Here is a 13389-nt window from a genome sequence, read left to right on the forward strand (position 1 = left end):
TTCCTGCGGTAAGAAGTTTAAGAAGGGTCTCCGGAGGCGCTGAGTTTCAGGATTTATTTGGGCCTGCTGGGGACAGGTTTGCTTTGGCTCCCCGGGGGGCGCAGGGGGCGGCGCGAGGCTCTCATTCGGCGCTCTCCTCGTCCTCGCCGTCGTCCTCGCCGTCCACCGACAGCGCCGCGTACTTGCTGGCGTGGCTGAACTGCTGGCAGGGAGGCAGTGGGGCGGGCGCCGCGTCACCGGGGGGCTCAGCACCCCCGGGACCCCCCCGAGGAGCAGGGAACCCCCTCCCCAAGGAGACCGGCCTCCCCCCGCGGGCAGGGTGCTTACGGAGGCCGGGCTCTCGTCGAGTTTCTTTGGCTCAGGCGCAGGTCTCACGTCGTGATCCTTCCTGCTCTCCTTCCTGCAACACCCAGGGGATGCCGGGCTCGGGGGGGGACGCCGGGCTCGGGGGGGTCCCCGTCCCCGTCCCCCCGCGCTCAGCACTACTGGGCACGCACCGCTCGGTGTCTCCTGGGCCGCGGCCGGAGCTGCCGCTCCGCGCCTTGGGGCCGCTCTCCCGGGCGCCGTCCGCCTTGCTCTCATCTCCTGGGGCAGGGGGGGCCGCGGGGTCTCGCCACCGGCCCTCTGCAGGGCTGCCCCCCCCCCGCAGGGCCCCGGGCCCCGTCCCGGCGAGGGGACAGATCCCAGGGCTCTGCTGGGGGGGCGCGGTGCTGCTCCCCCCGGCCTCACCTTTCCTAGGGGCGCTCCTCGGGGCCACGCCGTCCTCCAGGGGCAGGCCGGGCGCCGTCTGGCTGCTGATGGGGGGGCAGAATGCAACCGTCAGCACCTCGGGGGGGGCACCACCACCAGCCGGGGGGGCACACGATCCCCTGGGGCTGCGTCAGGACCCCCGCCACTCCCAGGAGGCCCCCCCCAGACACTTGGGGGGTGTTCCGCAGCTCACCCACCTAGGGGGGGAGTGCTGCTCCGAATCCGAGCCGGGGGGGCGTGCGGGGGGGTTGGCGCTGCGCTTCACCCAGGCGTTCTCCTTGGGGGGGGGTGCAGGCATGGCCTTGAGGGGCTGCTTCTCCTCCTGGGGCCGGGTGGGGGGCGAGGGCACCTCGTCCTCCCTGGTGAGCGGCTCGTTCTCCAAGGACTTCTCGCTCTCCCTCCGCCGCGTGGCTGCGGGGGGACGGGGATGGGGGGGTCACGCTGCCGTCCCGGGGGGGACACGGCCCTGTCCCGGGGGGGTCATGGGACCCGCACCGTCCCGCTACCTACTCCTGCCCGTGGGGCCGGTGCCTGCGGTGGGGCCGGGGGGGCCGCTCTGCGAGGACTCGCTCCCCGTCCGCGACCGCTCCTGGTTCTGGTTCTCCTCGCTGCGCCAGCTGGGGTGCCTGGGGCAGGGGGGGTGAGCGGGGGCAGCCCGGTAGCCCGCCCCCCCCCCCCCCCCCCGGGCTTCGTGCCCCCACCGATGACACCGCACCTCTCCCGGGGCCGCCTGTCTATCCGCTTGTCGTCGTCCAGCTGCCGCTGCAGCTTCTCCTGCTCCTTCTGCAGCCGCTCCTCCACCTCGCGCTCGCGGGCGGCCGTGTCCACCGGCTTGGCCCCCCCGAAGATGGAGGCCGCCCGGCTGGACTGCGGCGCGGGGGCCACCGACGCCTCCTCCTCCTTGGGCGCGCTGCGCGGCTTCAGGTTCAGCTTCGGCCGCTGGGTGGGACCTGGCGGGACCCCGCGGGCGCTGAGCGGGTTCTGGGGGGGGGAACCCGGACCCCGCGCCCCCCGCCGGCGCTCCCCCCGCGGCCGCTACCTCGGTCGTCGCGGCGGAAGTCGTCGCGGCCGTAATCGTCCCGCGAGTTCCACCTGTCCATGCGGTCGTCGCGGCGGTCGTATCGGTCGTCGTAGCGGTCGCTGCCGCCCCGGTAGTCGTCGTCCCGGCGGTAGCCGCTGCCGAAGGCCCTCCTGCCGCTGCCTATCCGCGAGTCGTAGCCTGGGGGCGGGTGGGGAAACACCCTGTGGGTCCTCCCTGCAGGGGAGCACCCCCGAGAGAGGGACCGGGCCCCAAATAGGGACGGGGAGCCGCCCGCCAGGGCCCAATGCTGCTCGCGGGGCAGCGGCTGCAGCAGGGGCACGGTGCCGAAGCCCCCCGGGCCCACCCCCTGCTCCCCCCAGCACGCCTCGCCCTGCCCTGCCCTGCCCTACCTCGGTCGTAATCCCTGCTGCGGTCATCGTAGCGGTCACGGCCCCCGAAGCCGCGGTCCATGTCCCTGCGCGGGCCGTCGCGATACCGATCATCGTAGCGATCCCGATACCCTGCGGCGGGGGGAGCGGGGCGGGGCGTGAGCAGGGGATTTGAGGGGAAAACCGAGGAAAATTGGCACCCTGAGGAATCGGATGGGGGACCGGACCCGAGCAACTGCTCCACGGGCGCCTGAGCACACCGCAAGGGTGCCGAGGCACTGGGGGAGGGGCGCGGCAGGCCATGGCTCCGGAGGGCCGACCCCATGGGCAAGACGCAGCCCGCGGTGCTGTGCAGAGCCCCGGCGCTGCTCCCACCGCCCTGGCAGGGGGCCTGCCCCCCCTTGAGCCCCCCCTCGCCCCACTCACTGTCGCCGAAGCCGTCGTCGCCCCGGCGCGGCGGGTAGTCGTCGAAGCTGTCGGTGGCGGCGGGCCGGGCCCTCCAGTCGCTCTCGAACCTCTCCGAGTCGCGGAAGCGGTCGCGGTCCCTGCCGAAGCAGCGGTCGTCGCGATCTGGGGGGGGGGTGAAGGGAAGGGGGCCCTGAGCCAGCGCAGCCTGGGGCAGCGTGATAGGGACGGCTGGGGGGGCCCCGCGATAAGGGAACGCCCCGAGGGTTCTGAGGGTGCTGAGGGCCGCCCCGGCCCCACTGCGGCCCCCGGAGCAGGGACGGAGCGGAGGGGCGGGGTCCGGGTCCCACCTTTATCCTGAGCCTGATCAGCGACGTCCACGCGTATCCTTCTGTTCCCTAGGGACTGCAGACGGGCGGGCCGTCAGCCCCGCGCCCCCACGGCGCAGAGACAGGGCCGGGCCGGTGCCCGAGCTCCGGAGGATTTCACGCCGCAGGGGATCTCCAAAAGCCCCCAAACCCAGCTTTTTTTTCCCCGCTTGAGCCTTTTTAACACGCACTCTACAACACGAGGCTCCGTAAAGCGTCTTCAGCCCCCAGGGCTGTGCAGGGAGGCGCCCGACGCGGGGGGGGCCCCTGGGGGCTGCACTCACCTCTTCATTGAGGCTCAGCGCCTGGAACAAGGAGTCGATGTCCTCGAACTCGGCGTAGCCAAACCCTTTCAACCTCTCGGGGTTGGTCGGCTCCCGTGGCAGGCGCACGGCGCTGATCTGCGGGGGAGAGGGGACAGAGCTGGCGGTGAGGCGGCGACCCGCGCCGCCGGGGGGGGACAAACCCCGGGGACCACCAGGGGCAGGGAGCTTCAATGCCGTGCCGAGGCTTTTGGGGACTTCTGGACGATTTTGGGGACTTCTGGAGGTTTTTGGAGGCTTGCTGGGGCGCAGGCACAAGCTCAGCGTGTCGCCCACCCCGCATCCACCCCGGTGCTCGTGGGGCCGGGAGCTGCGGCCACCAGGACAGCCCCGGGCGGCGGCACCGACCCGAGCCCCGAGCGGGCTGGGAGGCGTTTCCCCATCTTCCTCGTGACCCAAATCAAATTTTTTGGTAACGAACCATGTTTTCCCCTGTCCAGGCTGTCTGCCTGCCATCTCCCTGCCTTTACTGGGAACCGGGAGCATCCCCGCCCCATCCCGTCCCCATCCCCATCCCCTATCCCCAATCCCAATCCCAGCCCTTGGCCTCACCACCCTTCTCCAGCCACCGCCCCTCCCTAAGGCCCCTTCTGCATCACAAACCCCCCCCAAAACCCGACGAGAACCCGCGCGGGGCCCTGCCTCGCTCCGCGCCCCCCCAACTCACGTTGAGGCCTCGGAAGAAGTCCTTGATGGACTCCTCGGTCACGTCGTAGGGCAGGTTGCCCAGGAAGGCCGTGTACGGGGGGCACTTGGGCAGGCGGCTCCTGTCGATGTTGGGCTCCCGCGCAGCGCGGGGGGCGGTGGGCAGGATGGAGCGGTCGATGGGGGGTGCCCGGTACACGTCGTCCTCGTTGCTGTGCCACGCCGTGGACACTGCGCGCACGCACGGCGCTCAGGGCGGCCCCGCGACGCTGGGGGGGCGCCCGGGGCACCCGGGGCTGAGCCCACAGCATCTGGGGTTTGGCCACCTGGACCGGTGGCCAACTGGCCCAGTGGCTGTCCGGTCGCTTAGCCCAGGGGGCATTTAACCCAGCAGCCGGTTGGCTCAATAACCATTTGGCCCAGTGGCCGCTTGGCCACTTAGCCCAGTGGCCATTTAACCCAGCACTCACTTGGCCGCTGAGCCCGGTGGCCATTTATCTCTTTAGCCCAGTGGCCAATTGGCCCAGTGCCTGTTCAACCATTTAGCCCAGTGCCATGTATTCCATCAGCCAGTTGGCCATGTAGCCCAGTGGCCATTTAACCATTTAACCCAGTAGCCATCTGGCCGCGCAGCCCAGTGGCCATTTGGCCCACCAGCCTTTTAACCATTTAGCCCAGTAGCCATTGAACCCAGCAGCCAGTTGGCCATTGAGCCCAGTGGCTATTCAGCCATTTAACCCAGTGGCCATTTGGCCCTTTAGCCCAGCACCGTTTGGCCCAGTGATCTTTTAGCTCTTTAGCCCCATGGCCATTTAACCATTCAGCCCAGCGGCCATTTGGCCCAGCAGCCATTTGGCCCAGCGGCCTTTTAACCGTCTAGCCCAGTGGCTACTTGGCCATTTAACCCAGCGACCATTCGGCCCAGTGGCCGTTTAACCACTTAGCCCAGTGGCCACTTAACCCAGCGGCCCCTTGCCCACTTGCCCCCACGCCCATTTGCCCCCGGTGCCCCCCCGCCGTACCGTCCCCCTCCAGGTCGTCGGTCTCGTCGGCCCAGCTGACGGGTTTGGGGATGTAGGTGGGCCCCCCCCCGCCGCCGCCGTCCTCGGCCAGGAAGTCGGTGAGGGTCAGGGTCTTGCCCTTCTTGTTCTTCTTCTTGGCTGCTGGGGGGGCCGCGGGGGGGCACGTCAGGGGGCGCTGTGGGGGGGCCCTGCCACGCCAGGAGGGGTGGGGGGGCCTGGGGCGAAGGGGGGGCAGGGGGGTTGTCCTGGAGGGGCTCTGGGGGGGTCCAGGGGCATGTCCCATGGCTCTGAGCGGCGATCGGGTGGGGGTCGTTGGTGCAAGGGTGGCGGTGCATTGCACGGCGGGGTGGTGCGCTGCATGGGGGGGGTGGTGCATTGCACGCAGGGAGCTGATGGTGCACTGCACAAGGGCCAGCCCCGCACGGAGAGGCAACCGTGCCTTGCACAAGGAGGGGTGACGGTGCCCGGCACGCACATCAGCTGTGCACGGGGAGCCGATGGTGCCTTGCACGAGGAGGGGGTGGGGGTGCACTGCACGGGGGGGGGGAGGTTGATGCCCTACACGCAGACCGGCTGTACGTGGGGGGGGGCTGGTGGTGCATTGCACGGGGGTGTTAGGGCGACGGCGCATTGCACGGGGCGGGGTGGGCGATGCAGTGCACGCAGACCAGCCGCGCACAGCGGTGATGGTGCCCCGCACACACACGGGGTCGGTGCCCTGCACGCGTGGGGGGGGGGGGGTGCATTGCACACCAGGGTTGGTGCATTGCACAAGCGGGAGAATTGGTGCCCTGCAGCGGGGGGGGGCTGGTGCCTTACACACCCGGGGGGCTGGTGCCTTGCACACGAGGGGGGAGGGGCTGCTGCCTCGCACACCCGCCGGGGCCGCCCCCCCCCCCCCCCCACCAAGCCGCGTGCGCGCCGCGCCCCACGTGGCCCCCCCCGCCCCGCCCCGCCCCTGCCGGCCGCGCCTGCGCACTGCGCCGCCCGCAGGCCCCCTCCCCCCCCCGCTCCCCTCAGCGCCCCCCCTCCCCCCCCCGCTCCCCGTCGGGGGGGGCGCTGAGGGGAACGGCGGGGGAGGGGCGGGGGGCCCGGCTCGCGCCGTTCCCCCCCCGAGCCCCCCCGCCCCCAGCCCCCGGCCCCGGTCCCCCCCGCCGCCCCCCGCCGGTGCCGCCGCGGCCCGGGGGCGGCCGCGGCCCCGCCCCCCCCCCGCCGAGCCCGCGGCGGCCGCGCCGCGCTCACCTGAGGCCGCCATCTTGGGACGGGGAAGGCAAAGGGCCCGGATGGCGCCGTCACGTGGACAGCGCCGCCACGCCCCCGCGGCGGCGGCGGGGGGCGGGGCCGGGCGGGAGGGGCGGGGCTCGGAGCGGAGGGGCGGGGCCCGGCGGGGGGCGGGGCCGTTGAATTCTGCGGTTGGCGTCGCCGCCCGCGCGGGGGGCGGAGAGGGGCGGGAACGGCCGGGGGGGGAGGGGGAGGGGGGAAAGGGGAGGGGGAGGGCGCCGGTACCGGGGTGCGCAGCGGCAGCGCGGTGCGCAAGGCGCCGTGACCGCGCGTGCAACGCGCCAGCACCTCCTGTGCAATGCTCCGGCACCGTGGCGTGCGGTGCATCGTCATCCCCTCCCCACGCACGGCTGGCCCACGTGCAATGCACCACCGCCTTCCTGTGCAATCCACCTGCACCCCGCGTGCAATGCGCCAGCACCTCCCATGCGCAATGCGTCACCCCCCCGCGCGCAACGCACCCTCACCCCCCTCTGTGCAGCGCACCATTGCCCTGCGTGCAACGCACCGTCGCCCCCTCCCCCTGGACGTTGCACCCTCCCCCCCCGCACTGCTGGCCCATGTGCAGTGCACCGTCACCTCCCCGTGCACATCTGGCTCTTGTGCAACGCACGACTGCCCCCCGTGCACCATCGCACGCTGTGCACTGCCAGTCCTCGTGCAGGGCGTGGTCACGCCTCCCCCAGGCACTGAGGGCGCTGGCGCAATGCACGCCCGCACCTCCGCGTGCTGCTGAGCCTCGTGCAATGCACACCTGCACCCCTGTGTGCTCCCGCCCGCCCGTCCGTCCACCCCCCACCCTCTGGCCCTGCCCCCAGCCCACGCGTCCGTCCGTCCGTCCGTCCGTGCACCCACCAGCTGCCCGCCCACCCTTCTGTCTGTCCGTCCACTCATCGGTCCGTCCGTCCGTCTGTCCGGCCACCTTCCCACCCCCGCACCCATCTGTCTGTCCGTCTGTCCACCCCCCCACCCCTCCGCCAGTCTGTCCCCCAATCCGTCCGTCTGTCTGTCCATCCTGCCAATTCTCCCCCCACCCATCCGTTTGTCCGTCCATCCACCCCCCATCCGTCCGTCTGTCCCCCCCATCCGCCCCCCCCGCCTCAGTTTCCCTCCCGAAGCCCCCCCCCCCCAGTCAGGAGCAGACACGGAGCTGACCCCCCCGGGGGGATTTGCTGCTTTATTGCAGGGGGGTTGTCGAGGCTGGGGGGTGGGGGGGGTGCAGGGACCCCCCTCCACTGCCGGGGGGGCAGGGCCCTCTCAGAGGACCCTGACCTTGACCTCCTTGGTCTCGGTCACCACCTTGCCGTCCAGCATGCGCTGCGAGCTCCGCACCGTGCTGCTGCTGCTCTCCTTGTCCAGCGCGTCCTGCAGGCTGTGGGGGGGGGGTCAGGGACAGGGAGGGTCCCCGTCCCCCCCCTCAGCGCCCCATGGGTGGGGGCACCCTGGGGTGCGGCCCCCCAGGTGCTGCTGCTGCCCGCGGGGAGGGAGCTGGGACTGCACGGCCCTGAGCCCAAACCACGTCCTGCTCCTAATCCTGACCCCGAGGCAGCTCTGCCCAACCCTAATCCAAACCCTAAACCTAACCCTAATCCTAACCCTAATCCTAAACCCAGCCTGACCCAGATCCTAACCCCAACCCAACCCCAATCCAATCCTAACCCTAACCCCAACGCCAACCCTAACTCCAACCCCAAACCCAAACCCAACCCTAACCCTAACCCTAAATCCAACCCCAACCCAATCCTACCCCAACCCAATCAAACCCAATCCAACCCAACCTAACCGTAAACCTAACCTTAACCCCAACCCAATCCTACCCCAACCCAACCCCAACTCAATCCCAATCTGACCCAACCCAACCCTAACCCCAAGCCCCCAACCCCAACCCCCACCTCAACCCCAATCCTAACCCTAAACCTAAACTTAACCCCAACTCGACCCAACCCAACCCAACCCCAACGCAACCCCATCGCCAACCTAACCCTCACCTTAACCCCAACCCAACCCAACCCAACCCCCTCCACCTCCCCAGCACCCCGCACCCCCCCGCCCCGTACCTGAGCTGCTCGCCGCCGTCCAGCAGCTGCCGGTAGGTCGCGATCTCGGCCTCCAGCTTGCTCTTGACGTTGAGCAGCGCCTGGTACTCGTCGGCCTGGCGCTGCAGCTCCCCGCGCGCCTGCGCCAGCTCCGCCTCGGCGCGCAGGATGAGGCCGTTGAGCTGCTCCATCTGCAGCGCGTAGCGGCCCTCCACCTCCCGCAGGCTGCCCTCCAGGGCTCCGTTCTGCGCCCCCAGCACCACAGCTCAGCACCCACGTCCTCCCGAGACCCCCACCCATGCGGGGGGCTGCGGGATGTGGGGAGGGGAGAAAGGGGGAGCTCTGGGGTTGGCACCTGGTTGCGGAGCGACTCCAGGTCGATCTCCAGCGTCTGCGCGGAGCGGCGGAGGTCCACCACGGTGCTGCGGGCCGTGTCCACCTCCTTGCTGCTCTGCGTGATCTCGATGGTGCTCTCGGAGATCTGGGGGGGCAAGGGGGTGGGGGGGGATGGGAGTGGTTTTGGGGGTCACCGGGTGGGGCACAGCCACGAATGGAGCCCAGGAGTGGGGGTCCCACACGGCTCTCCCAGGGGTGTCCCCAGCCTCGCAGCAGGACCCCCCCTTAGAGAGGGTCCCCTTGGTGGGGCTGGGGTCCTGCGTGGGGCAGGGACCCCCAGGATCAGTGAGGTTTCCCCCCCCCAGCATTGCATGAGCCCCCCCCATGGGTGAGGACGTCCCTGGGGGGAAGGTCCCTAGCACCGGACCAGCACCGGTGCCGCCGGGGGACCCCTGGGGGCTCTCCATTGTGCACCCCCCACCCCCCCCATGTCCCGGGGGGGCCCTCACCTGCTGCCCCCACTGCTTCTCCAGCTCCTCCAGGTTCTTCTGGGCCAGGGCGTCATACTGCGCCCGGATCTCGGCCAGGACCTTGCCCAGGTCCTGAGCCTTGGGGGCATCCACCTCCACCGTCAGCCCTGAGCCGGAGACCTGCGCCTGCAGGCTCCTCATCTCCTGGGGGGGAAAGGGGGGGTCAGAGCGGGGTCCCCCCGCGTCCCCCGCCCCCCCGGGCCCCCTCCCACCTCCTCGTGGTTCTTCCTCATGAAGATGAGCTCCTCCTTGAGCGCCTCGATCTCGCCCTCCAGCTGCAGCCGGGCCATGTTGGTGTCGTCGATGACCTTGCGCAGCCCCGCGATGTCGCTCTCCACCGACATGCGGATGGCCAGCTCCGCCTCGTACCTGCAGCCACAGCGTGTCCCCAGGTGTGGCCCCAGCCCAGCCCCATTGGTGCCCCCCGGCCCCACACCGCCCCTTGCCCTGGACCAGCCCCGCTGCAGCCCCAGCCTCGGCCCGGCCCCGGCCCCACTGCTCGGACCCGTCCTTGTCCGTCCCCATCCCCATCCTTGTCCTTGTCCCATCCCATCCCATCCCATCCCATTCCCATCCATGTCCCTGTCTCATCCCTGTCTCCATCCTGTCCTTGTCCCCATTCCTGCTCTTCCCCATCCCTGTCCCTGTCCTTGTCCCCATTCCATCCCCATCCCATCCCATCCCCATCCCTGTCCCTGTCCATGTCCCCAACCCTGTCCCCATCTCCATTCCATCCCATCCCCATCCCAACCCTGTCCCCGTTCCCATTCTCACCCTGTCCCCATCCCCATCCCCATCCCCATCCCCATCTCCATCCTTGTCCCCATCTTGTCCTATCCCTTCCCATCCTGTCCCCATCCTCATCCTGTCCCTGTCCTTGTCCCTGATCCTATCCCCTCCTCCATCCCTGTCCATGTCCCCATCCCCATCCCCATCCCATCCCAACCTCACCCCTGTCCCCATTGTCCCCCTTGTCCCCTTTGTCCCCGTTGTCCCCAGTGTCCCCCTTGTCCCCCCTCCGCCGTCCTGCCCTGCTCTCACTTGACCCTGAAGTCGTCGGCTGCCAGCCGGGCGTTGTCGATCTGCAGCACGGTGCGGGCGTTCTCCACCGTGCTGTCGAAGATCTGTGGGGACGGGGACGTCACGTTGTGTGGGGACCCCCCCGCGGCCCTCCTGGGGCCTCCGCCTGCCCTGGGCAGGTGCCGCGCCCCGGAAATGCTGGGGCGGGGGGATGGGGGGGAACAAGAGCCAGGTCCCCTGGGTGGGGCCAGCTGGCACCGGGCACCCTGGGGACTGGTCCCCTTCCCCGTCCCCGCGTGACCTTGGGCCGAAGCCATGCCAAAACCGCAGCACCGCTGTGCTGGGGGGGGGGCGGACATGAGGGGTGGGTGGGGCAGCACTGGCCGCGGGGTTTGTTTGCTTAATGAGGGGTGTGTTAATTAACCCCCCCAGTCAGCCCCCCGACACCCATGGCCTTGGTCATTTCCCCTCACCTGGTCCCACAGCCGGGGGTGCGGTGTCCCCCAGTGTCCCCATGTGTGCCCCCCATTGTCCCCATGTGGTGACCCCCAATGTCCCCATATGGTGCCTCCCATTGTCCCCAAATGGTGTCCCCACGCACTGTCCCCCGACACCCCTCCACGGTGTCCCCGTGCGCTGCCCCATGCGGTGTCCCCCGCTGTCCCCCGCGGCGGGGGCCGCCCCCACCCGCCGCCAGCCTCGGGTGCAAAGTCCGCCCGGCCCCGCGGCTGCTGGGGTTAATGCTTAACCCGGGGCTGGCAGCGCCCGCGGGAGGCCGGCAGCGCCCTGGGGCCGCGGTGCCAGCTCTGCCGGTCCCGTGCCGGACCCACCTTGCCACGCAGGTCCTCGATCACCTCCCAGTAGTGGCTCCAGTCGTGGGTGCTGGGCCCCTTCTTGGCCAGGTGCTCGCGGATCTGCACCTCCAGCCGCCGGTTCTCCTGCTCCAGGCTCCGCACCTTGTCCAGGTAGGTGGCCAGGCGCTCGTTGAGGTCCTGCATCGTCTCCTTCTCGTTCTGCACCACGCCGGAGCCCGACAGCAGCAGGCTGCCTCCGTAACTGCCCCCGTAACCACCCCCGTAGCTGCCCCCATAGCTGCTCCCATAGCTAGCCCCATAGCCAGCCCCGTAGCCGGCCCCAAAGCCGCTGCCCAGGCTGCTGCTGCGGGTGACGGAGATGCGGGACCCCGAGCCCCCGGCCCCTGCGTAGACGCTGGCGGCGCTGCTCAGGGGCGCAAGGCGCCGGCTGCCACCCGAGCGGGACGAGCTGGAGTAGACGGTGCTGCGGGAGTAGCTCATGGTGCTGGGCGGACAGATGGACGGACGGGTGGAAGGACGGACGGACAGACCGACGGACGGACGGACCGACGGACAGACGCGCGGGCGAGCGGCCGGGCGTGATTTATAGGCGGGCGAGGGAAGGGGTGGCCCCGCCGCCGGCATCGCCCCGCTGGGGCCCGGGAAGGTGGGGCCGGATCCTGCGGCCGCTTCGGGTCCTGCCAAGGGGCTGGGGCTGGGGGGGGAGGGGGAGGTCCTGGGGGTTTTTGGGGGTCGTGGCACAGGGACAGGGCTCGGCCCCAGGCACCCGTGGGGAGCCAGGGCAGAGGAATGGGGTCAGCCTCGTGAGTTTTGGGGGACCCAGGGGGCAGGGACAGGGCTCGGTCCCCTGCACTTAGGGGGACACGTGGCACAGGGAGGGGGCTCAGCCCGTGAATTTCGGGGGACCCAGGACATAGGGACAGGGCTCAGCCCCCTGAATTTTGGGGGACTCAGGGCACAGGGAGGGGGCCCAGCCCTGTGTATTTCAGGGGGACCCAGGGCAGAGGAATGGGGTCAGCCCCCTGCATTTTGGGGGTCTCAGGGCATGGGGACAGATCAGCCCCCTGCATTTTGGGGGACCCAGGGCTTGGGGATGAAGCTCGCCCCAAGCATTTTGGGGACACCCCCACCCCCCCCCCCCCCCCCAGTTTCCCACCCGCGGCGGAGCCGGGGCCGGACGTGCCACCGAGTCCCCCGGCCCTGGGCGGGGGCCGTGCGGGTCCCCAGCTGGGGACGGTCCCAGGTGCTCCGGGCTGGGGGGGGGCGGTGGTGGCCCGGCCCAACCGGCTCCAGGAATCCTGCCCGGCCTCTCCCCAGCCCTGCTGCAACCCCCCAGGGGACACCCCGAGGGCACCTTGGGGACACCCCCGGGAGACCCCATGGACAAAACCGGGGACACCCTGCACAAACCCCAGGGAAACCCTGGGGACACCCTGGGGACACCCCAGGAACACCCCGCAGACACCCCCAGGGACACCCCAGGTACATCTTGGGGACACCAGGAGCACCCTGGGGACACCCCAGGAAGACCTCAGGGACACCCCAGGAACACCCTGGGGACACCCTGGGGAGAACCAAAGACACCCCAGGGACACCCTGGGGACACCCCCCACCCAGCCCCTCTCCCCCCAGGTGCAGGGGAGCCCTCCCAGCCCTGAGGGACCCCCACCCCCCCCCCGCCCCCTCCCCCAGCGCCTGGCCGGGCCCTTATCTCCCTCTGGGCTGATTTGGGGCTGCACCCAGGCGGGCGCCGCATTCCAGCCCTTATCTGCCAGGGCATCGGCTCCCTGTGCTCTGGCCACAAAGGGGGTCCCACCCTCCCACCCCCACCCCGGCTGTGGGGAGAGGAGCTGGGCACGTCCCCGGGGGGCTTCAGGGCGTGCCGGGGGGGCTGCGGTGGGATTCTGCCACCCCCTGCTCCAGGAGGTGAGCATGCTCCTTTGCACGAGCACGCACCCCCGCGTGAGCACCCGCTGCTGCAGAAACACTCCCTGTTGCAAAAACGTGCACTTTTGCACAGGCGCACGTTTGTAGGAACAGGCACCTTGCACGAGTACACGCTGTGCATGAGCACACACTTCTTCACAATCACACGGCTGTGCCGGAGCACGCCCCGCTGCACAAACACTCCCTGCTGTGAAAAGCTGCACTCGTGCGTAGGCACATGTCTGCAGGAACACGCGCCTTGCACAAGCAGGCATCTTTGCGTGAGTGTGCACTTTGCATGAGCACGCACCTTCGTACAAGCGCACAGCTTTGCAAAAGTGTACAACTTTGCACAAGCATGCAGCTTTGCGCAAGCACACAACTTTGTACTAGCACACACCCTTGCACAAGCACACCCCCTTTGCACAAGCGCACCCCTTAGCAGAACGCCTCCCCGCAGCACACCTTTGCATGGCTGCGCCTTGCAGGCCCGTGCACCTTTGCATAAGCAAATGCCCGTGC

At 70.1% G+C, this 13389-nt stretch overlaps 2 protein-coding genes across 5 annotated transcripts; both read right to left on the bottom strand.

Annotated features, from left to right (window-relative positions):
• Window positions 1-39: 39 nt before the first annotated feature.
• EIF4B (eukaryotic translation initiation factor 4B) lies at window positions 40-6278 on the bottom strand. Of its 4 annotated transcripts, none has more exons than XM_040539616.1 (15): window positions 6166-6278; window positions 4924-5064; window positions 3924-4132; window positions 3218-3334; window positions 2916-2970; window positions 2587-2730; window positions 2182-2292; window positions 1790-1969; window positions 1466-1700; window positions 1261-1376; window positions 948-1161; window positions 730-794; window positions 498-585; window positions 328-400; window positions 40-199 (listed from the first exon to the last, which is right to left on the bottom strand). In XM_040539616.1, exons 1-15 carry the CDS (start codon window positions 6176-6178, stop codon window positions 122-124), a joined length of 1839 nt encoding a protein of 612 aa, XP_040395550.1. In that variant the 5' UTR covers window positions 6179-6278; the 3' UTR covers window positions 40-121. The 4 variants fall into 4 exon arrangements, with proteins under 4 accessions (XP_040395550.1, XP_040395548.1, XP_040395549.1 ...); XM_040539614.1 differs by having other exon boundaries at window positions 40-202; XM_040539615.1 differs by having other exon boundaries at window positions 730-797.
• Window positions 6279-7355: 1077 nt separating this feature from the next.
• KRT18 (keratin 18) lies at window positions 7356-11507 on the bottom strand. Its single transcript, XM_040539618.1, has 7 exons — window positions 10957-11507; window positions 10148-10230; window positions 9319-9475; window positions 9086-9250; window positions 8596-8721; window positions 8262-8485; window positions 7356-7576 (listed from the first exon to the last, which is right to left on the bottom strand). Exons 1-7 carry the CDS (start codon window positions 11419-11421, stop codon window positions 7462-7464), a joined length of 1335 nt encoding a protein of 444 aa, XP_040395552.1. The 5' UTR covers window positions 11422-11507; the 3' UTR covers window positions 7356-7461.
• Window positions 11508-13389: the final 1882 nt, after the last annotated feature.

The sequence above is a fragment of the Cygnus olor genome, chromosome 29 (genome assembly GCF_009769625.2).
Source record: "Cygnus olor isolate bCygOlo1 chromosome 29, bCygOlo1.pri.v2, whole genome shotgun sequence".
In the NCBI taxonomy this organism is placed as follows: domain Eukaryota; kingdom Metazoa; phylum Chordata; class Aves; order Anseriformes; family Anatidae; genus Cygnus; species Cygnus olor.

Coding starts and splice junctions, on each gene's coding strand:
- EIF4B (XM_040539613.1), bottom strand. Junction 1,701..1,789: donor CTTCCGCCGCGACGACCGAG/GTAGCGGCCGCG, acceptor GGGTCCCGCCAG/GTCCCACCCAGCGGCCGAAG. Junction 401..497: donor GGCCCAGGAGACACCGAGCG/GTGCGTGCCCAG, acceptor TGGGTGTTGCAG/GAAGGAGAGCAGGAAGGATC.
- KRT18 (XM_040539618.1), bottom strand. CDS start 11,421: ATGAGCTACTCCCGCAGCACCGTCTACTCCAGCTCGTCCCGCTCGGGT. Junction 9,251..9,318: donor TGAGGAAGAACCACGAGGAG/GTGGGAGGGGGC, acceptor TTTCCCCCCCAG/GAGATGAGGAGCCTGCAGGC. Junction 8,486..8,595: donor TGGAGTCGCTCCGCAACCAG/GTGCCAACCCCA, acceptor CTGGGGGCGCAG/AACGGAGCCCTGGAGGGCAG.